Source organism: Heterodontus francisci, chromosome 10, assembly GCF_036365525.1.
Source record: "Heterodontus francisci isolate sHetFra1 chromosome 10, sHetFra1.hap1, whole genome shotgun sequence".
In the NCBI taxonomy this organism is placed as follows: Eukaryota; Metazoa; Chordata; class Chondrichthyes; order Heterodontiformes; family Heterodontidae; genus Heterodontus; species Heterodontus francisci.
In genome coordinates, this window is record NC_090380.1 from 95565942 (window position 1) to 95590018 (window position 24077).

A 24077-nucleotide genomic window follows, 5' to 3' on the forward strand; every position below is an offset into this window, starting at 1 on the left:
AAATGTTTTAACTTTATTCGCAAAATATCTTCAACTTTGAAATGTTTTATGATATTAAGTTGATTTTTGTTCATGATCTTCCACTGTTTCCTCTCTTCCCCTTCCCCCCTACACCCCACTGCTCCCTTCTGTGAGCAGTCAGGGGTGGGGCCCCTTTGTGAGTCTCCCTAACATATTCTCACTCAACTACGAAGGTTTGCTAGTTGCATGTGCCGTTCTACTATTTGCTGTTAGCAGTCCTTAATAGCTATGTTTTTCCCCACCCACACTTGGCAGCACAGATTGGAGTCCAGCTGAGCAGACACTGATAATCCTGATTAAGGCTGCTCAGATTTCAGACAGATCTGAGTTCTATGCTGTATGTCACTTCAGACCAGAGTTGTCCAACATACGGCCCATGGGCCAGGATCCGGCCCCGCCAAAGGTTTCCATCTGGTCTGCGGATGTAAACTGTACCGGGCCGTTCCTCATCCTCACCAGGGGGTCCGTGACTGGAGATGGGAAATTTCCCATTGCCTTCTTCTTGCAGACCGGCCTTTCTAAAAACATCGTGCTGTCAGTTTCGCAGCTGCTGAAGCAGTAATGTGCTTCCCAACTTCGTACAGATTCGGGGTTTTCCGGTGGGCTTTTAAAAAATAGGTGGAAAACCCCAAATCTGTCTGAAGTTGGGAAGCTCATCCCTGCTTCAGCAGCTGTCGGCTGTGAAAATCAGCGTGATGTTTTTAAACAAACTGCCCAACTACAAAGCTGCTGTGCTGAATGTTCCTGCTCCCTGCAACTGTCAGAGAAGGGGAGACAGAGAGGAGGGAGGAAACAAAGAGGGGAGGAACAGAGAGAGAGAGAGAGAGGGGAGGAACAGAGAGAGAGAGAGGAGGGGAAACAGAGAGAGAGAAGGGAGAAACAGAGAGAGAGAAGGGGGAACCGGGGGAGGGGGGGGGGGGTGCGCAAAATCAAAGAGAGAGAGGGGGGGGAAACCAGAGAGCGAGAGGGGGGGAAACCAGAGAGAGAGAGAGAGAGAGGGGGGGGGGGGGGGGGAACCAGAGAGAGAGAAGGGGGTGGGGGGAACCAGAGAGAGAGAGAGAGAGGGGGGGAACCAGAGAGAGAGAGAGAGAGGGGGGGAACCAGAGAGAGAGAGGAGAGAGGGGGGGGAACCAGAGAGAGAGAGAGGAGAGAGGGGGGGGAACCAGAGAGAGAGAGGAGAGGGGGGGGAAACCAGAGAGAGAGAGGGAGGGGAAACCAGAGAGAGAGAGGGGGGGGAAACCAGAGAGAGAGAGAGGGGGGGGGAAACCAGAGAGAGAGATGGGGGGGGGGAACCAGAGAGAGAGAGGGGGGGGGGGAAACCAGAGAGAGAGAGGGGGGGGGGGAAACCAGAGAGAGAGAGGGGGGGGGGGAACCAGAGAGAGAGAGGGGGGGGGGGAAACCAGAGAGAGAGAGAGGGGGGGGGGGAAACCAGAGAGAGAGAGAGGGGGGGGGGGGAAACCAGAGAGAGAGAGAGAGGGGGGGAAACCAGAGAGAGAGAGGGGGGGAAACCAGAGAGAGAGAGGGGGGAGGGAAACCGAGAGAGAGAGAGGGGGGGGAACCAGAGAGAGAGGGGCGGGGGGGGGGGGGAACCAGTGAGAGAGAGAGAGAGAGGGGGGGGGAACCAGTGAGAGAGAGAGAGAGAGGGGGGGGGGAACCATAGAGAGAGAGAGAGGGGGGGGGGAAACCATAGAGAGAGAGAGAGGGGGGGGGAAACCAGAGAGAGAGAGGGGGGGAAACCAGAGAGAGAGAGAGAGGGGGGGGGAAACCAGAGAGAGAGAGAGAGGGGGGGGGAACCAGAGAGAGAGAGAGGGGGGGGGGAACCAGAGAGAGAGAGAGAGGGGGACCAGAGAGAGGGGGGGGGGGGAAACCAGAGAGAGAGAGGGAGTGGGGGGGAACCAGAGAGAGAGAGAGGAGTGGGGGGGAGACCAGAGAGAGAGTGAGAGGGGGGAACCAGAGAGAGAGAGAGGGGGGGAACCAGAGAGAGAGAGAGAGAGAGAGAGGGGGGGAAACCAAGAGAGAGAAGGGGGGAAAAAATCAAGCGAGGGGAAACAAAGAGCAAGAGAGGGAAAACAAAGAGCGAGAGGGGGGGAGCAGCAAGGGAGGGAGGGGGGAACAGAGAGAGAAGGGGCAGACAGAGAGACAAGAGACAGAGAGAGATGGGCAGACAGAGAGGGGGCGGGTGGACGGGGGGTGGGGGGTGTGCGCGGACAGAGAGAGAGAGGGGGTGGACAGAGGAAGGAGAGAGAGGGAGTGGTGGACAGAGAGGGGGGGGGAGGGGCGGACAAAAAGTGGGAGAGAGAGGGTGCGGACGGAGAGGGAGAGCGAGAGGGGGCGGAGAGAGAGGGGAGTGGACAGTGAGGAGAGAGAGTGGGGTGTGGACAGAGGGGGGTAGAAGAGAGAGGGTGTGGCACGAGAGAGAAAGGGGGGACAAAAGAGAGCGGGGTAGAGAGAGGGGGTGGACACAGGGAGAGAGAGAGATCAAGATCACTCCTGACAGATGGATAACTATCTGGAATACTCCACATTGCTACAAGAAGTGTGTGGGGCAGACATTGGCTACTTGTGCAAGGGAAACAATGCCAGGTATCGCACTAAATCAGTGTCCAACATAGTGATGAGAAAGTAAGTCAATAAATTATTCTTCTCATTTAGCTTCTTCACAAAAATGCACATTTGTTATTATTTTGATTAATAGTAAGATAACTTTTTAATACCTGCGGCACAGTGACGCAGTGGTTAGCACCGCAGCCTCACAGCTCCAGCGACCCGGATTCAATTCTGGGTACTGCCTGTGCGGAGTTTGCAAGTTCTCCTGTGACCGCGTGGGTTTTCGCCGGGGTGCTCCGGTTTCCCTCCCACAGCCAAAGACTTGGAGGCTGATAGGTAAATTGGCCGTTATAAATTGCTCCTAGTATAGGTAGGTGGTAGGGGAATTGAGTAAGAGGCGGGGATGTGGTAGGAATATGGGATTAATGTAGGATTAGTATAAATGGGTGGTTGATGGTCGGCACAGACTCGGTGGGCCGAAGGGCCTGTTTCAGTGCTGTATCAATAAATAAATTAAAATCTTTCCGAAATTGTCTCACCTGCCTCCCCATATAAGACAAAAATTGTAATGTGGTCCCCAACGCGAAAAGGTTGGACAACCCTGATTTATACTAATACCATGTAGTGTTTTACTTTTATCCCTCTGATTGACTGATTAATGGGAGACTTTAAAAAATAACTCAAATATTTATTGACAGATCTTTTTAGGATTAGAAAAGCGGTTAATTGAAGGATCTATTAATGAGCCATACGGACCAGGAAGAGCCAGGCTGTTTTCCAGTCCATGGTAAACTAGCTGATCTCAGCTGGAATGGCAGTAGCTGCAATATGTTAAGCTTTGGAGCCAATGGAACAGGGAAGGAAAAAAAAGGGTCAGTTCTTCTTCTTGATCACTGTCCAGTGACTCCTGGAAGGTTGGTCCTGCTTGAATATTGTTTAGGACAGGTTGTATTGTTGGAAAAACCTGCCGTCATTCCTTGTCCTGGCTACATGGGTAGAATGGTCACTTCAGACTGGTATATTGGGGCTGAAAGTACCTTTGGAACTGTACCTCTCTAAGTTTGTATCTTCAGGAGAGATAGGGAGAATATTGGAGGGGGGGATAAAAACGTGTAATCTTGAATCAAAATTGTTTCTTAATATGTTTTTCTGCCATCCCCCCAGAATCCAGTATTTAAACCATTATCCAGCTACCCACAGTAGAAACCTTTTGCAGGTGCTCTGTCTACAGCATTGAAGATTGTGGTCCAAGCTTGGTTCCAGTGAGCACATTGAAATTCATTTGGTACTGGGTTGTATAGTTTCAGAGAATTCTACTTGAAGCACCAGATGCCCATTATTTACTTCTTTCCTTTTCTGAAAGTACTCACTCTGTTTTGATGAAGCAGTGGATCGACTACTTCAGGCATGTTTTCCTCAAGGTTGAATAAACGTCTAAAACTGAGCCCTTCTACAGTTGCTTATTCGTCACTTCCCATTAGACTGGGATAAGTAGAAGTAGCTTATTCCAAACATCACAGCAGTTGGAAGTTGCCCCAAGCTTCCCAAGATGGATAGGTGCAGATTCCTCCTTATTTGTCACAGACTGTTTTGTCCACTAATGTTGATGCAGACTTTGGCATTGCAATTCAGCTAACGTCAGAAGAGGCAATTTCATGATCCTGAAAAAGACTTGTGTGCTACTTCAGCCAGGAACAGTACATGATCTGGTTTGTAGCTTCTCGATATGTGTCTGGCTTTTTATCTTGCTGCTGGAGGAAAAGATTTCATTTTAGGATATTCATCAGTATGTAATACATTTTTATCTATTGTTTGACACTGCTAGTTTTAATTTTGTGTGCGTCTTTCATTTCAGAACTTGTCATTTGAGCTGTCATCTCTGTAATAAAATTATTACACTAATATTTTGTGATTATAGTTCTTTTAATTTTCTTACTCCCCCTGACTCCACCTCTACGAAGGTGCTGTTCCAGGCTGGTGCAAGGTTCCACAAGCCAGCAATCATAGGTACATAAGAATTTATGAGGCTGGAAAAGACCATTCTCATCCAACAGGCCAGTCCTAAAGTTCGGAAGGTATCCACCACTCTATCTCACACATGTCAAATAACTATTCAGCTTCTTGAATTTACCAACAGTTTGCAAATAGCAGTTGTACTTTATATGTGAATCTAGCTATTGATTGTTGGTGAAGTACAACAATGATTTGCATTAATATAGTACTTTTAATGTAGAAAAATGTTCCCAGGCACATAATGTCCCAGAGGCATAATCAAAAAATGGATGCCGAAACAACAAAGATATTGGGAGGGGTGGCTAAAAGCTTAGCCAAAGAGATACATTTAGAGGAGAGTCTTAAAGGAGAAGAGGAAGACAAAGAGCTAAAAGGCAGAGAGGTTTAGGGAAGGAAATCCAGAGCTTGGGCTTCGGTAACTGAAGACACGGTTGCCAATGGTAGTCTGAAGGAGGGGTTAGTGTGTGGGTGGAGGATAGATGCACAGGCAGCAAGCCAAATAAGCAGAGAGTTCAGGGATAGTTGTGGGAGGAGATTACAGAGAAAATGGGGCAAGGCCATGAAAAGATTTAAACTATACTATTGGAGAACATCACAACTGAGGCAAATCCTCACGTTCCAGTGTGGATCACTGCTTAGTAACCTGGCTGGATTTTTCTCTCCTACCTAACCTAGGGATGCTAATGCCAATTTTGCTGCAGCTTAGAGCACAGATCAAACCTGATAATGATAGTAAACCATGTCTATATGACCAAATACCACACTGTATAGTATATTTATCCATTGAATCATCTGGAATAAGTGATGGATATTGTTTTATTTTTGCCCAGACTAAACCATTAACTTTTTAATGACATTCCCTCATTTTTTAACCTCACCACTTTTACTGCTTTTGCAATTTATTTGCCTTCACTGAAAGTTAACAAAATCTTATTGGTTTGGAGTTACTTATTTTCTTTTCATTCTCTCTCTTTACACCTCTCCGAAAGATGGTGGCCTGTAGTGGGGTTCAATTCTTACTGCTAGCCTATGCAAGAACCTTCATATGTCTGAATATTGGTGGCCATCTTGAATATGAGAAACATCAACAGATAAGCTCAATTCCTGCCTTTTTATGTCCATGCACGCACACTTCCAACAGATGTGGCAATCAAGAATGGGAACACAGATTTTTTTCCTGCTCTCTTTCCCTAACACAAGAAAATTGATGCTAATTGTTTGCTGAGTTCAGTACAGTGCGAGTGGGATTAATTGACTACCTCTACCAAAGTTCCGGCACAGGCATGATAGGCCGGATGACCGCCTCCTGTGCTGTATCACTCTATGATTCTATTCTATATTAACTTGGGACTACCTTGGTCTGTATGGCTTTTAATATCACACTATGTAGTGTATTTATACACTCAGCTATCAGAGAGCATGAAGATGTTTTTAAACCACTTTTTCTTCTCATTTCCTTTACCTGCTATAATTCCACTTCTTGAAATGGTTTAGAGTGAAGACAGAATTTTCAAATATGTTTTGTTCCCTGTTTTCTTTTTTAAGTGTACTATTGATTTTTTTTATGCTGCTACAGTTCAATCATTGATGTTGCTTTTGATCATTCATTTTGAAAAGTGGCTATGCTGACACACTTTCATTGTGTACGTTCTATAAGTGAGATTGAGTTCCTTTGAAAAATGGTTTCCAGCGCCATAGAAATCCCTACAGAACACTTGTCCCAGTATTTTTCATTATTCTAAGTTTTTTAAAAATTGCTGTTTCTTCTCTCCCCTCCTGTCCTCACCTCAAAACACTAACTCCTATTGGGGCATGGCTACACATTCTTCATATATGAGATGAGACATTGTCAGGCTATTTGATTTGGGGGAAGAGGCAAACAGAAGTCTGATGCTGTTCACAGAGTGATTTGTGGCAGGTGTATTGGATAATGATCAGTAGTGGGCCCCAACTTAGGTGGGGACAAGGCATCGATGCCAATTATTACACCCCTTCTGCAATTCTGGCTGAGATTAAATAACTGTAGCAACTAGAGATTGAACCTGGGACATCTTGCTCTATGTGACTGAATGCCACATCAGGTAATGTTCTTACCAACTGAATCATCAGAGCCTGGGTTATTTTGTTATGCAACCTGAAGGATATAGTCAAATTTTGTATACGTCTTCACTGTCAGTCATTAAAGACTATTTGCCACAAATTTAAGCTCTTAGGAAGAGTCTTCATTATTATTGCTGGAAGAATCTCATCCAAATGTTTGGACACAAATTATATAGTTTTGCCTCTCACTTTGTGTTTTGGAACCAGACCCTACTTTATACAGAGTGTTTCGTACAATCAATTTTAAAAATTAATCTCCCACTTGAGAAGTTCTTGCATTTTGTCTTGCCTTGTGCATTTGGCAAAAGCAGCAGTAAGATTTTTTTGGCCGGGTGGGGGGAGGGGTGGTGGGTTGGTTACAGTTTAAGCTATATAAATCACTAAAGACTGTCTAATTTGAATTTTAGCAGAAGTTCACCTGACATCTCACTTGGTAAATGGGCACTTGGGTTATGAACTGGACGATGCTTAGCATCCATGGAACCATACATCAGCAGGTATCAATCTCTTCAGGGTGAAGGGGAGAACAGTACAAAAAATAGCAAAGTATTAATGACTTTAAATGAATCATAGTTTTCAAGTTTAATTATTGGTCTGTTGATAAGCTACACTCCTGATACTGAACCAAGCAAGATGCAGTTTTTGGTTCTAAAACATTTCGAGGCACAGCAACTGAAATACATTGTGGTCAACCAAGTGCACTTTGCAACTTCTGTTTCCTATTAAAAAGATTTTAATACTGTTTACTATAATCACATACTGTCATCTGATCATGAATGTAATTTGTACCAACACACAGAAACAATTTTGAAACTAGTGCTTTGTTTTTGGAGGGCATCTGTGGAAAACTTGATCCCAATTTCACCTAACATTCATACAAGTACATTATTCGGGAGGGACTCGCTGAATCAGGATCAGGTTAGGAACCTTTGTTAAAATAAATACTTCTTTCTTGCCTCAAGATGCTAAAATGAAATGTAGTCCTTCAACTCCTGCCCTGTCTGAGATTATTTCAGTACAAACCACGGATTGAACCTAAGACCTACCTCAGTTATATGGCTACGGAGCCCTATGGATGTATTTAGTCACCGGTTAGAACATTGGTTGTAATAATTTAGCAGATATTTGTGTGCATAGATCCAGAACAAACTTTCAGTCATTCTGTGTTTGACCACTTTTTTTCACTGAAAGCTTCTAGTTGCATGTTTTTATTTAGTACAAGTCAATATTGCTGAAAATTATATGTAAAATGGGTTCATTATTTGACTGATAACTATTGCAATAAAATCTGGTAACCACACTGTCAATTGTTAAGTGAAAAATGTGACTGTAAGCACTACTAGACACACAACAAAACTGTCTCCATGTTGAGCTCAACTAACTCAGCTTGGACTGAGAATTGAACTGGGAGGCTATCTTCGTAACTAATTTATTTCAATGATTTTGATTCAGAAATAATGCTTTTTATTCATATTTGCAAATGATTCCACACTAGCGGGGGAAATGAAATTAAAGAAGTCAACCCAGAAATTACAGGATGAGTTGAGTAAAATATGTATATTAGTAGAAAAATGGCAGGTTAAATTTAGTGCATCAAGTGCTAAGTGACGGCTGCTGAGAATCCTTTATTGTTGGATGTTTCCTTTTTGAATGAGACATTAAATTGAGATCCAGTATGTTCAGGTGAATGGAAAAGATCCCATGATACTATGAAGAAGAGCAGGGGAAAACTCCTGTTTCCCGGCCATCATTCATCCCTCAGTGAATACAATCAAACCGATTAATTAGACTTACGTAATTTATAGAATCGCCATCAATGGCTTCTCTTCCCCTCCCGCATCGTTACTTCTGTTGTCCCCTGAGGATTTATCCTTGGCTCCCTCCTATTTCTCATCTACATGCTGCCCCTCGGCAACATTGTCCAAAAACACAGTGTCAGTTTCCGCATGTATGCTGACGAAACCCAGCTTTATCTCACCACCACTTCTCTCGACTCCATCACCCTTGTGCTCACAGACCTACACTGGCTCCAGGTTAAGCAATGCATCAATTTTAAAAATCTCATCCTTGTTTTCAAATACCTCTATAGCCTGACCCCTCCCAACTTTTGTAATCTACTGCGATATCCATGCTCCTCCAATTCTGGTCACTTCAGCATCCCTGATTTTAATCACTGCACCAGTGGTAGCCATGCCTTCAGCTGCCTTGGCCCTAAGCTCTTGAATTCCTTCCCTAAACCTCTCCGCCTCTCTACCTTGCTTTCCTCCTTTAAAACCTACCTCTTTGGCTAAGCTTTTGACCATCTGACCTAATATTTGTATTATGTGGGTTGGTGTCCTGTTTTGTTTTATAATACCTCTGTGAAGTGCCTTGGGACTTGCATTAAAGGTGCTGTATAAATACAAGTTGTTGTTTACTGTGTGTTGGACCTTGCAATACTTGTGTACAAATTGGCTGCTGCTTTTACTTAAGAAAACACTCAAACGTATGGAGCACTTATGAGATGTCATAAGGCCAGGAAAGGCATCGTATAAATGCTAATGCTTTCTTTCTTGGCTGGCCATAATCCTCTCCATCACCAGAACCACCTACTTCCACCTATATCTCTGCCACTGCCTTAGCTGATTTGCTGCTGAAACCCTTATTTAGACTTAACTATTCCACTGCTCTCCTGGCTAACCTTCCACCTTTCACCTTCTGTAAACTTGAGCTCATCCAAACCTCTGCTGCCATATCCTAACTCACACCAAGTCCCGTTCACACATCACCCTTACATTGGCTCCTGGTCCAGCATAGCTTGATTTAAAAATTCTCATCCTTGTTTTCAAATTCGCCCATGAACACGGCCCTCCCTATCTCTGTAACCTCCTCCAGCCCTACAACCCTCCTAGATCTCTACTCCTGGCCAATCCTGGCTTCTTCCACACCCCCAGTTTTTATCGCTCCATCATTGGCTTTCAGCTGTTTCGGCTATAAGTGCTGGAAATCTCTCCTTAAACTGCTCCCACCTTTCTACCTGTTTCTTTAAGATGACTAAAACCTACCTCTTTGACCAAGCTTTTGATTACCTGCCTTAATATCTTATGTGGTTTGGTGTCACATATTCTTTGATAATGCACCTGTGAAGCATTTTGTGACATTTTACTATATTAAAGGTGATATACAAATGCAAGTTCTTGGCCACCAGAAGCTGTGCAAAAGTTACCTGCTGGAGATGTATCATTTATGGTTTCCTTGATCGTACATTCCCATTACTCTACACCCCTCCTACCCCATACACCTCCCCCGGGAAAGACGTACAGCCAACACTCAATACCTTGGAGTTGGGAAGAGGCAAAGTGTGGGACCGACTTTGCAAAACCCCCATATTATCGCCGTAATGGGATAGGAAAGGTTGTCTTTCATACAGCTCTGATTAACTTCCTTTAAGAATGGAATACATGATGCCTGTATAATTTTTTAAAGGATTTATTATTTATATTGATAAACTAAAGTTATGTATTAAAACAGATGTGTCTGGTTGTAAGTACAATTCAACTTGAATGAGATACAGAAAATGAACATTAATTTCACAAACTTCAACAAACCCAGCAATGTAAACCAGCTGTTAAATACTATATTAACACCCACACTTCAATCATTTTGGTTCCCAAAGATAGTCTTGCCTTTGTTTTATTCTTTGAAGGGATGTGGGATCTGCTGGCAAGGCCAGCACTTGTTGCCTAATAAAACCCAGAATGATGAGAATTCATAGCAAATATAAATAACAGCTTCCAGCATTGCTTCTGTTCAGTTACCCATTGTAAAGGAAAGAATAAGTCCTGTAATACATTTCTTCCCTTGGTTTAGATTATTCTAACCCAAGTTTTGGTTAATAATTTTAGAGGGCGCCGAAGGGGGAATTAATTTGACTTCATCCAATCATAATCAATGGATACTGAAATGAATATAATGCAGAGGACTCAGAGGAGGAAACTGAATAGGCATTATGTCAGTGATGAAACCAACCCTTAGCATTCCCCTTTTAATCACATAAATTAGAAGATCAAAACTCCGCAAAGAACATAGCATATATGGAATATTTTGTGTTTTGAGTAGGATTGGAAAGGTAGAAGATTGTTGAATGGCAGAGCAGGCTCAAGGGGCTATATGGCCTACTCCTGCTCCTATTTCTGATGTTTTTATGAAAGTTTCATACATGAATGTTTTTTCAACTTGCTCATGTTTTTTCAAACAATGGACCAGAATTTACCGTAGGTGCCTGCCATTTGTTAGACTCACCCTTGGCTGTATAATTTCTCAGAGTTTTTGCATGGCAAGGTTTTGTTAGTGGGAGACGGAATTGGCACCATAATCTCTACAGGGCATCTGGGAATTTTTGTAAACAGGGCAAGCAGCTATGTATCTCCTTAACCAAGCAAACTTACTAATTATTAATGAGCAGCGCAGAGTTTAAACCGGGAAGTGTAAGATAGAATCAGAGAGTTAGAATAGTTGGAATAATGAATTCAATGTCAAATCAGGTACAGAAAGCAAAATAAAGAGAGGGAAAGAAAGACTGAATTGAGAGAGAAAAAGAAAAAGTAGAAAAAAGTAAATTACATTTTGAAAAAGCTATAACAATTAAAAGATGAAGTTAATGAGACTCCACATTTGTAAAAGTAAATTTTCAATGCCAGTGAGTTTTTGGCAGTAATTAAGATTTAGCACACATCATTAAAAAGGCTTAGACTGAAATAGGTGAGTCCTAACTTTCTGTGTTGAGTTTAGTCCATATCTACAACGCAAGTACAGGAACTTCTTGCCATTCAATACATTTGAATGAGGATCCAGATGGCAAGATGCTGCTTTCACACTGTTTACGGAGGAGCGGCAAATCTGGGACACCAACTTCTGGATTTTTGTGTTTAACTGGGCATCTATACTTACCTGAAGTTGCACATAAATATTGGTGAGTGCCTTTAGCCTCACTGTTACTTATATAGCAAATTCTGGCCAATTTATGGGAGAGAGAATGCTTTTATGTGTTTGTGACAAAATAAATCTGTCATTTTCTTGGAGTAGTGCATTTTTGTGTATTCTTTGAAATTGGTGTTTTATAATTCTTTATCCGTGGCTGACAGAACTGTAAAATTTGCAACTAAGTTGCCTACAAAAACTAAAAGTTTAAACACTCATGCTCTATGCACACTGGACACTAATTTTCATTTGTAAACTAAATATCTTCTGTAAATATAGAATAGAACTCACATTTTGTGCTTTCTTTGTTATATTTTGGGGATTTTTTTTAGTTCTGTCAAACAGACATTCATTCATTCAACATCTGGCATTTTTGATTGATATGTTGAGGAATAGAAATGGAATAATATGCTAATAAATTTTATTCAAAAAGGTACATTCCACCCTTAAAGATTTCAGTTTTATGACTATAAAACCAGAGTTTGACAACTTAAATTATTCTGTTATTGGACATTCACCATCATGTTGGGGCAGGCAGAAAAGTGGATTTAAGGCGACAATCAGATCAGCCGTGATCTTATTGAATGGCGGAGCAGGCTCGAGGGGCTGAATGGCCTACTCTTATTTCTTATGATTTTATGATCATGTGATTATTCTAATTTAGAAAACCTGAACTCTTTTATAATTATATTGTATTAAATGTGAAGTCCTGCCTTGTAATTTTTTAATATTATAGTGAATTCACCGATTGCAGCATTTCCTCCTCCTTGGAGGACAGCAAAGTACGAACTTTGTGACCACGATCTGATTCTCTAGTAGACCATGCTGAGGTAGAGGTAATAACATGATCAACATCAATGCATCTCTTTTTAGAAGAGGAAAGTTTTATATGATGTTTTAAATAAATGTTGATTCTTCCTTTATCACCAGAATGCCACAGTGAAACCAGCAGCAAAAACCCAGGTGGCTTTAACTAAGGAGTTCCCAGTCTCCTCTGGCACACAGCACAGGAAGAAAGAGGTGCTAAATGTTTATGGTGAGTGGGTTCCTGTGGAAAAAGACAGTGAAGAAACTACTGATGATGTCTTTACAGATGTCTGTACTCAGGTGAGAGTTGTGCCGTTAACAATTATAGGCTGGGTGTAACTGTATTCTACATATGGGATGGGCTCGTTATTTTTTAAATGGATCTTGAGGGACTTTGGGACAATGTGCAAAAGATCTGGCATAATTTGTATGTAGAAATGTATATTTTTAAAGATTTACATATATTGGTAGAAATTTAAATTTAAAATCTATTATAATTTTAAGTTTTCAGGCACATCTTGTAACAAATCTGTTAATTTGCTGATAAAATTAACTGATATTGTATTTTGCTTCATTAACCACTGTCTGAAGAAAAAAATTGAAATGGGAGGGCTGCTTTTCATCTTAAACAGCAATTCTACCCATGACAGTGGCTCACCTAATTTATCCAGTGTGTAGCCAAGCCACAAAGCCAGCAAGGTTCCAAGCTCAACAAGCAATCTGTGCTGAGTTAGCTGATCTCAGTCAGAGCAGTGCAAGAACTGCTACAATTGGCTTTCGTGGTCTTTGGTCAAGGTTGAGATAATTGGCCAGGGTTATTGCTCTTAGTCTGTGTCTAGCAACTCCTTTTGGGTGTCTGTGTGATGGCATTGGGTGACAGGATTGATTAGCGTGCTCCCACTCATTATCAAGGCTCATGCCTCAATACTGGCTACTTGGGCAACGTACTGGAGTCTGAGCTGTCTCCGACAAAGAGTCGACATTCAGGAAAAGAGGACGAAAATTGTCAAAAGAAAGTGAAAAAGGGCAGCAATTCAGTCACTCAATGTAGTAACATTAATATTTTGTATTCTAGGCAGTGGATATCTCTACAACAATGAGTGAGAGAGCAACAGCTCAGAAACGTCTTGTAGAAAATCCATATGATGTAGAGGCTATATCAATGATCCTTAGGGCACAGGAACAGGTATGTCTGGGAAACAATCTTCAGTTAGACCTGGGTTATTGAATGATGTTTAACAAGAAAAATAGATTCAGGATTATGACTTTTTTCTGAAATGAAAGCTTGGGAATGCCCAAGGATGTTTAAGTTCAAGTCCCAGTGCAGGACTTTGATCCAGACTGACACTGCGGTGCAATGCTAAGGGAGTACTACATTGTCAGAGATGCTGTCCATTACACTATTCAAAGAAGAGAAGGAATTCTTCTAATGTCCGTACCAACATTCCTCCCTGATCCAACAGCAACAGATACCTGCTCATTCATCACATTGTGGATCTTGCTGCTAGGTCACTGCAGTTCAAAGTAGTTCATTATATGTAAAGTGATTTGAGGCATTTCTGAAAGATAAGGTGCAAAGAAATGCAAATCCTTACATCTTAGATTTTGCATTATCATAAAATATTAACATAAGTACTTTCTTACATAAGCTTTATCTTTTAAGCAGTGCCACCTTCCCTGCCCCTACCACTGCTGCAACCCCCATTTCACATTTTAATATTTTTTTTGTCCCTTAAATTCCCCATCTCTCTTCTGGTGCTGACTGCTTTTGAGGTAAGGCCCCATGGGTGCTCGTCACCATCTGGCACCTTGCCCAAAAAACCATTTCACATGTGGCAAATGATTTGATCATGGCTACGATCACAGGCGACTCTAATGTTCACACATGTCATTTCAGCCAGATGTTCATTGGACAACAGTTCTTATTGGCTCACTTTATCAATATTTCTTCTTTGATTCCAACTGCTCAAAAGTGCTTGTGTCAGATTTGAAGGGAAAAGCCTTTCTTCATCATGTAAATGTGAATGCAACTTTGTTTTTGACCTGAGCAGTTTTCTTCTTGTGCTGTAAGTAGCTAACATGAACCATAAATTTAACATTTTTGTAATCTTTTTGTTATTTTCTGGTTGCTGTTTTATATTGTAAGGATTCTGCAATGGACTGCAATCCTATGTTAAGTGACTGGGTGAATAGGAGATTCTCTGAGGTTACATAACCATGAAAATGAGCATTTTTTGTATATTTGTATTGATCAAGTGGATGCTAAAGGCACTCCCTTACCTCACAACTGCTGCTACAGGGAATCACTGTGTGATTTATGATCATTGTAAGGTAGCCTTCTTGGTAGAGTATAGATAAGCTTGCAGCAAGAAATAATACAAGACTTCCTGGAGACACAATATTTATTCATTTCTTAAGAAGAAGGGCTGATCCTCTGATTATCTTAGTCATCAAAACTTCAGGTGATTGAAGTTGAAGATCTATCATGAGCACTTTATATATGAAAAATGATCATTTTAATTGTTAAAATTTTCTAGAAATGGTGGGATTTATTTATCCTAAAGTGCAGTGAGTTATTAAAAATATGGGCTAGGGGCTCACATAACACAGCCACCTGAGGATCTTCAGAGAGGTGGGACGTCATCTGGCTGGCTACTCTATCTATTTTCAGATTCTTAATTCTATCAGAAGATACATGTTCATCTGTGTTAATATTATTAGTTTTGCTATTAAAATAATTGAATTTGAACAGTAGAGCATCATCTTCAAGGGTGAAGTCCGAAGCAAAGTGCTCATTTAGGAAGGAAGACCTTCATCTGGGACCTTGGAATGGGAGTCAGCCTCAGAACTGACACAGCTCTTTGCCAAAGACACTGACATGAGGACCTTAGTTAAGCAGCAGATGTTGCGGTGGCCTAGTATGTGACATTGGGCTTGAATGTTTAGAATATTAAGGTGATTGGAATAAGGCAGGCTGCCCTGTGTAGGCCCTTTCAACATTCTGAAGGCAGATATTTGTGGTATAGCTGATGAACTTTAAGTGATGAGGGGTTAAGAAAGAAGAGCTGTAGATACAAGATTTAGAACAGAGGGCAGGAGAAACTCTTTACACAGCGGGTGAGGCTGTGGAATTTTCTTCTCGGGTTAGTGACCTAGGCAGAAGCTATGTTAACATTCAAAATTAGTTTGGATAGGTGAATGAAGGAAAAGGGATTGAAGGAATATGGGAACAAGGTGGATGCCAAATTGACTGTTTATGTCTTGTAACTACTATGTATTTCTACGATGATTGCAGAAAGTCTATCTCGCAAGTGCTGAAAACCCATGCTTCTGTTTGCAAGGGCATTATTGTTGATTGAACAGCCAGTCTTTCTCATGAATTAAATATGGAGGGGTATATCTGTTACTGTTAACCCTGCGAGCCAAATGAGTAGGATGGTAATAGCTGGACTGATAGTGAGAAGCTTCTAAGTGTCTTGCTATGATAAGCTGTGGGTCTTTAACTTGTTAAATCCAGCAGTACTACACTCATTGGGGTCCTTAAGTTTTGCTTTGCCAACCTGTACCTAAGCTCTCTGGACTTGGGTACATGGAGAGTGTCTTACTGGGAGAGCTTGTGCGTTCCATATTGGACAACAAAATGCACAGATGGGTGTAGATTTCTCAGCAGCCTTTAATTGGGAACTCTTAAACATGGAGATGTGTTTTATATGTGTCAGGCAGTCTGAAAAAGAAATGGCAACAGATATCTTGTGAAAATTAAGTGCCTAGTTTTTAAAAAATAAGTCTACTGGCTCCCATGTTGTGGTAATAAACCATGTAAATTAATCTAATTAAGCTAGGCTAATGGTGACCATGAAACCATTGTTGATTCTTGTAAAATCCCAACTGGTTCACTAATGTCCTTTAGCGAAGGAAATCTGCTGTCCTTACCTGGTCTGCCTATATGTGACTCCAGAACCATAGCAATGTGGTTGACTCTTAAATGCCCTCTGAAATGGCCTAGCAAGCCACTCAGTTCAAAGGCAATTAGGGAAGAGCAATAAATGCTGGCCAAGTCCCACAAACGAATAAACAACAAATCAGTTGTTAGATTTGCTCTTTGGAACATTCTGCGTTACCAGACTCAGCCGGGGCAACAATAGAGCATTGCAGTTGAGCTGAGTAAGGGAATGGGGGAGATATTAACCAGTGTTCTCATTTCTAAAGGCTGGGATCCCACTTGGCTCTGATGCCTCACTCTTCCTGTTGTCTTCCTCTCCATAGTTGAATGCTGACACTTGTTCTCTTGGCTCACATCAGAATGCCCACTTGGGCAGGGGGCTTTCATCATCCATAGAACTGGACTTTAGCAAGAGTCACAAATTTCAGGAGAAGCAGCAAGGGAGAAGAATTGAAGGAAAAATTATTTATTAAGAAAAATTGGAAATGTTTGGTCACATCTGGGTTTTGTGCCCCATTCCAGCCAATAGGGAGAGAGTTTCCTCTCTTTTTGTATCTGTTAGGTTCTTATGTAAAAGTATTTAGGCAATCTCAACCTTGTTGGTAGTAAGTACCTCTGTAAAAATGCTCATAATTAAACATGTTCACATCTTGACTCCGAGAGGCCACAGGCTGTCTGCTGTGAGCAGGGGAAAGGTGTGTCCAGGAAGAGCTGTTTCTCTGAAGTTGTGATTAACCAGATTGTTGTTGAGTCAATTTGCAAAGCAAAAGAACTTGCTTGTGTCTGGAAGTACTGCATCTGACCACGAAACACACAGCGGCTGACAAGGTGACTTATACTGGACCTCTGCCAAGGCTGTTCGGTAACCCGCTATGAGCAGATGTATGAGGAGAGCCCCAGGGTAATGTGATGTAGAGTTTCCTTTCCTGATTTTCATCCCTTCCCTCATGTCAAGGCCAAGCTTGAGAGCTTGCTGTGTTATGGAATCTTGAAGGTGAATTCTGTGTGAATCAATTGGATGCAAAGTATATTAAAGCAGTGCCATTACATAATATCATAGTGTTATATAATATAATAGAATATAATACACTGTTGATTTTTATGATATCCACGGGTATTAGATAGCTCATTGGCTATCAGTGTAAGTGCTGACTGTCAAGGGACTAAATATCCTTGATTCACGATATCTTCATCAATGAAAAATCAGTGATTGAGATATCAATTCCTACAGGTTTTTTGAGAAGTAGTGTACGTAGAACTACATAGAATGTATAGCATCATTTGGCCCAACCAGTTCTTGCCAGCATTTATGCTCCACTCAAGCCTTCTCCCACTGTTCCTCATCGGACTCTATTAGCATAACCGTCTATTACCTTCTCTCTCATGCTTATCTTGCTTCCCCTTAAATGCATCTATACTGTTTGTCTCAACCACTTCCTGTGGTTGCAAATTCAACATTTTCACCACTCCCTGGGTAAAGCATGTTCTTCTGATTTCCCTATTTGATTTTGTTTGGTGATTACCTTGGATTTATGGCCTCTAGTTGCATTAAAGCATACTGTTGTGGCATTTTGTGCTATTCACTGCATATGGGTATGGTAACATAGTGATAATGTTACTGGGCTAGTAATCCAGAGGTTTGGACTAATGCTGTGGAGACATGAGTTCAGATCCCACCGTGGCAACTGGGGGAATTTAAATACAGTTAATAAATCTGAAATAATAATGATCATGAAGCTACTGGACTGTTGTAAAAAAGCCCATATGGTTCATGAATGTCCTTGAGGGGAGGAAATCTACCATTCTTACCTGGTCTGGTCTACACATGACTCCAGATCCATAGCAATGTGGTTGACTCTTATCTAGCCTCTGAAATGACATAGAAAGCAAATCAAACTGCTACAGGAAAAAAAGCACTGTGAGTGTAACTACACCTCATGGACTGCAGCGGTTCAAGAAGGTGGCTCACCACCATCTTCTCGAGGGCAATTAGGGATGGGTAATAAATATGCCAGCCAAGCTCGCATCCCAAAAATGATTTAAAAATTGATTTTGCCACATGTTTCAAAATGGACAAAATAAAGCTATATAGAAAGTTTCATATGTACTTGTATGAGGTCATATTAATAATTTTGATATAAAAATCAAGGAACAAGTAACTATTGCGGGAGTAGAGAATTGACACTCATGCACTCAAAGCAACTGACAGAGAGAATGGGAGGTCTAGGAGCAATAAATGCTGGCCTAGCCAGCGACGCCCGTATCCCATGAACGAATAAAAAAATATATAAACTGCAGGCAACTTTCATAAGAATTAAATCCAAGGTTTCCCTGGGAGCTTAGTACATTAAATTAATGACTGGGTAGCCATATAGAGCAGCATCCCTGGTTTTATCTCTGCTCTAATATAAAATAAAAACAAGAAATGCTGGAAATAATCAGCAGGTCTGGCAGCATCTGTGGAGAGAGAAGCAGAGTTCATGTTTCAGGTCAGTGACCCTTCTTCAGAACTGACAAATATTAGAAATGTAAAAGATTTTAAGCAATTTTTAAGCAGGGGTGGGGCAAGAGATAACAAAGGAGAAGGTGTTGATAGGACAAGGTCACAGAGAATAACTGACCAGAAGGTCATGGAGCAAAGGCATCTTCCCCTCCCTTCCCCTGTCAGCATTCCGAAAGGATCGTTCCCTCCGTGATACCCTCGTCCTCTCCTCCATTACCCCCACCACCTTGTCCCCTTCCCATGGCACCTTCCCCTGCAATCGCAGGAGGTGTAATACCTGCCCATTTACCTCCTGTCTCCTCACTATCCAAGGCCCCAAACACTCCTTTCAGGTGAAGCAGCAATTTACTTGTACTTCTTTCAATTTAGTATACTGTATTTGCTGCTCACAATGTGGTCTCCTCTACATTGGGGAGACCAAATGCAGATTGGGTGACTGCTTTGCGGAACACCTCTGCTCAGTCCATAAGCATGACCCCGAGCTTCCGGTTGCTGGCTATTTCAACACCCCTCAACCCCCCCTCTCTCATGCTCACATCTCTGTCCTGGGATTGCTGCAGTGTTCCAGTGAACATCAATGCAAGCTTGAGGAACAGCATCTCATTTACCGATTAGGCACGCTACAGCCTGCTGGACTGAACATTGAATTCAATAATTTCACAGCATGACGGGCCCCCCCTGTTTATGTTTAGTTATTTTTTCTTTTTTTCTTTTTTATTTGGTTATTTTAGTTTAGGTTTTTTAGTGTGTTTAGTTTGTTTCTACTGTGCCTACTAATTGTTTCTGTTTTTTAAAACTTTTTTAATGTTTGTGCTTGGAGTGCTTTGTGCTTTACAGTCTATTCACACCTCTCTGTACTAACGCTTTGTCTTTCACCACACCATTAACATACCATTTGCATTTGCTCCATGACCTTGTCCTATCAACACCTCTTTTGTTATCTCTTGCCCCACTCCCCACTTCAGTTGCTTAAAATCTTTCACATTTCTAATATTTGTCAGTTCTGAAGAAGGGTCACTGACCTGAAACGTTAACTCTGCTTCTCTCTCCACAGATGCTGCCAGACCTGCTGAGTATTTCTTGTTTTTATTTCAGATTTCCAGCATCTGCAGTATTTTGCTTTTATTTTATCTCTGCTAAGTTATGTGTTAGCTGTTCTCAGCCAAAGTACCATTAGGGAACCCTCAGTGTGAGAGATAAACTGGCCACTGTCTCTACTCATGATCTAGTGTCTTTTGCTTTTAGTCCATATGGATAGACCCTCGGTGTAAACAGAATTGGGCTCAGCTGTGCATCGCCCCTTTATTCCCTCTCCACTTCCATCTCCAGCAACAAGTCAGTGTCTTCAGGAGAGGAGAAAAGTGATGGAAAAAAGGCAAAAGAAAATGCTGCCATCGGTTTGTTGTTGATATGAGTGTAAAATGGTTAGGAATACTGGAAGAATTAAACAGCTGTCTATTCCTGTTAATTTTGATTATTTGAAATGGTAGTTCATGACCAGTTTTGGATGTTTATGCCTTCAAGTTATTTAGGTTTAATCAGATTTGAAGCAAATATTTAATAGTGCTTATTTTCAATATGGTTTAATTTTTTTTTCTTTCCGTCAGATTGATGTGTGGGCTCAGTCAAACTCTCTGCCTGGTCAATTCACAGGCAGTACTGGAGCTCAAGTCTTGACCTATGAGGAGTTAACAAATAGTGGTCCTCAAGCCTGGATCAGGAAGGTAATGAATACATTTGTGGACTAAATTCTATTGCTAGCATTGAAATTAAAATAACCATGTAAGGGAATTGATTGTGTTTAGAGTCACACCTCCAGTAGTTAAACAGAGGCAGTGAATGAAAAACTACGTTACAGTTTAGAGTGTGTTATGAATCAGTGAAGGTGAGGTTTGGAAGACTCCCTAATTACAATATCTGTCTTGCATTGCGACATAGTCATACTTCTCTGGCTTGATTACTGTTTTGTAATTGTTCGATAATCAGAAACCTTAAACACTTGAAAAACAGATCTACCTGCATTAAGAGGTTGCCATCTTTTCTGCACACCCTTCATAGAATATGAGCAGACAGAGCTAAGGAAGAGGTTTTTTTCTAATTTTTATTGACTTCAACCGATGTTGCTAAAAGTTTATCTGGCAAAAAGAGTGACTTTGTTACAAAATTTGACGGAACTAGAAGAGAAGATATCTGCCTTCAATTAAAGTGTTATAAGTGGAAGGCAACTGTCTTCTCGCAATCTGCCTCTGTCTGAGAGTTCTTAGGCTGGATTGTGATGGGTTAATTAGACTTAGGCCAAACTTTGGAAACTACAATAAATATTCTTTAGAGCTTTCCAGTAACATTTGAAGTGTTCGGTGGCATCACATTTGAGGCTTTTCATGTATTTTAAGGATGTTATGCAAGACAAATGCCACTGATTGATGATAGGTTATATGCAGAAATGGGTGGAAATTTAGGTGGCAACATACAGTACAGATGTAAGTATGTCATGGCTGAAATGCCCCATTTGAAGAGCCAATATCTCCAAAGGTTTGGGTAAGAAGTTTAAGGAGGGAAAAAGTATGAAACTTCAAAGGATCTTTTGTGTTTCATATTAATTAATGGTTAGAAAACTGATATTAATCAGAACCATGTAGGTGTGCAGTTTTACTATATGTAGTCATTTACTGTTAAAACGGTAAAAGGATTTTTTGTGATATTTAGATCTGTTATCTTAGACCTGTCAGAAAATTGAATTGATGTTTTAAAACTCTTTTGCCCAACCTAGTGTTATTACATGAAAAGTAACAATGCATCATTTTCAATTGGCAATGTAATATGCTTTCAGTGTAAACAAAAAGCAAATGGTAAAAGGGAAAGTATATTTTTGTATATTTTGACAAAATGTTGACTGACACATGGTTGGTGTTTCACCTATATAGTCAATACACTAGAAAATAAAAACTAATGTCTGTTTCAGTTTATGTTCAGTGGTGTATCCAGTTCATAAACAAGAGATGCAGTTATACAAAGAGAATCTAACTGGAGCCCGAAACAAACTTGGTATGAAACAGTTGTTTCATATATCTTTATTCTATGTACATCATGAATGCACAAAAAGTTTTTGTCCTTCAAACTTATGCAGTTCTGCATGAATGTTTAATACACTGGACGTTCATTGGAAGTTCTCAGATATTTTACTTCTCTCCTGCTTTTAACAAATTCCATTGTTCCAATTTTCATGGAATGACTCCTGGAAATTTGTGCACCCTAGGAATGACACTTGCTGATCTGTCTTGCCTGCAACTTTTTTCATCTCTTCACATTATTTAATTTCCTTTATGGGTTTCCCGTTTTCGCATGTCTATGCTTCCACTTTCAGCAGCTGTAAGGGTGGGGATGAAATGGCAAGTTTTTTCCCAGCTGTTTTCTGTACTGTTTTTACAGTTGGCCATCATTCAGGCGATCTCCAGTAAGGCTCTTTTGAGTGTATCTTCACTCTCCCTCTCCAACCCTAGAGTCAGAGCTGGACTGCTTTTTGCCCTAGTGTGCTTCATCTAGCAACATAGCTGAGAGCTGGGAGAACTTGCTGAATGAGTACAACTGACTTTCCTGTTGGTCAAGACTGAGATACAATCATGACCTCTGGTTGGGCATACCAGTGTTTTAAAGCCAAAATAACTAGGCTGTCTGCTGTCCTCACACTTTTACAATTAAATCCCTTGTATATATTTTTCTGCAGTTAAAAAAAACTTCTTAAAACTATGACATTTTTAAGAACAAATGAACTGGTAATTTTCCCTTATCTTGAAAAAGCTTTGACTTTTTTTATTTACAATTGCCATTTTATATGAGCACAAATTAAATTGTGCGGCATTTGATGTATCTTAGTTGTATATCTTGGGTATTTAGCTTAATGCTGTAAGTTAAGAGTGTCTTTTTTGGGGAGTGGGGGGGTGCGGGATTGTTTTCTCCAAAGACAGCAGTTTGAGTATTTGAGTTCTTCTTTATTCCACAAAACTTTCTTTTTTCAATACTTATGGTGTGATTGAGAATAAAAGCATGAAATAGATTTTTTTGTGTCACACAGTGTATTAGTAATTATATAACGGATTAAATGCATTCCAGACCATTGTCTGGAAAATGAAAATATGGAAAGTGAATACCTTATAATGAATTATTTGCTTAATGTGTGTCTCCTGTGTAAATTGTATACAGTTAATAAAGTATCTGAATTGGATTTGTGAACTGAATACACATTGGAGATACTGAAACAGATGTTGATGATAAAAAATTCTATCATTACAAAGCAGGTACAAAAGCAGGACGGAACCCTGGGCGACTTTGGCTGGGGTTTGTATCATTCTCTGCATGGTTGCCTCTTTCTTTTGTGAGGTTCCTGGAAAAACAGGGGAAGAAGGAAATGGAAGTAAGTAAAAACCAATCAAGGTTTTTAGGATGAGGCAGCTGGTATTCCAGATCCTTGGTTGATTTGAAGAACTATATTTAGCTGTTTAGACAGTTTTTGCATGCATTTCAATATTTTATTAAAGAAACAGTTTAAGTTTCAAAGACGTTTCTGTTGTAATAAAGTTTCTCAAAATGCTTGAGTGCATTTTAAAGAACAATTAAAGTCACAGCTGTATCAAAACAGTTAAAAGGTGAATTAAATCAAGTACTAAACTGCTTTCAATTACATATTTTAACTATAATTTTCTCAATCTTTATAAATCTGGCTCTTCAGATTCACCATTTAACACACATTTGAAACTGATACAGAAGTCCTTTTAAATTTAAAACTAATAGCCCTACTAAAACAATATTGGAGTAACAAATTAATACTTGCATAGTTTAGCATTTTAATACGATTTTGAGGTTTTGCTATTTCCTGGGTTGAAAATTATTCAAAAGCCTCACTGTCAATGTCTTTACCATGGTGTGATTCATTGTCTTAAATCTCAATTGTTATATTGGTCTGATAGCTACAAAATTGGGCAGGCGTCTTATTGTCTAAAACAAGCCTCAATTTTCTAAATGTGATCCACACATGATAGCTAAAATATAACCATAAAATTTACCAGATGAAATGTGAATAGTAATTCAACTAATCTTGTAATAGAATGCATATTGCATTTGTTCACCTCTCAGTTTTCACTGGAACTTTGATTGACCTACTTCAGTTTCTCAAACTTTTCTGTGTGG

At 40.7% G+C, this 24077-nt stretch overlaps 2 protein-coding genes across 4 annotated transcripts in view; one reads left to right on the top strand and one right to left on the bottom strand.

Moving 5' to 3' along the window:
• Positions 1–7097: 7097 nt before the first annotated feature.
• The window catches only part of LOC137374654 (protein SON), a 32116-nt gene continuing 15136 nt past the window's right edge, over positions 7098–24077 (top strand). Inside the window, exons 1-4 of one of the 2 annotated variants that reach the window (XM_068041110.1) lie at positions 7098–7178; positions 12571–12747; positions 13523–13633; positions 20501–20617. In XM_068041110.1, the coding sequence (XP_067897211.1) occupies positions 7119–7178; positions 12571–12747; positions 13523–13633; positions 20501–20617 (465 nt within the window). In that variant the 5' untranslated portion in view covers positions 7098–7118. The remainder of the gene's footprint in view (positions 7179–12570; positions 12748–13522; positions 13634–20500; positions 20618–24077) is intronic. The other variant, XM_068041111.1, reaches the window with a different exon arrangement.
• LOC137374653 (protein downstream neighbor of son homolog) overlaps positions 16862–24077 on the bottom strand; it is a 66598-nt gene continuing 59382 nt past the window's right edge. Inside the window, exons 10-11 of one of the 2 annotated variants that reach the window (XM_068041107.1) lie at positions 18200–18259; positions 16862–17391 (exon numbers count right to left, since the gene is read on the bottom strand). In XM_068041107.1, coding sequence (XP_067897208.1) covers positions 17341–17391; positions 18200–18259 — 111 coding nt within the window. In that variant the 3' untranslated portion in view covers positions 16862–17340. The remainder of the gene's footprint in view (positions 17392–18199; positions 18260–24077) is intronic. The other variant, XM_068041108.1, reaches the window with a different exon arrangement.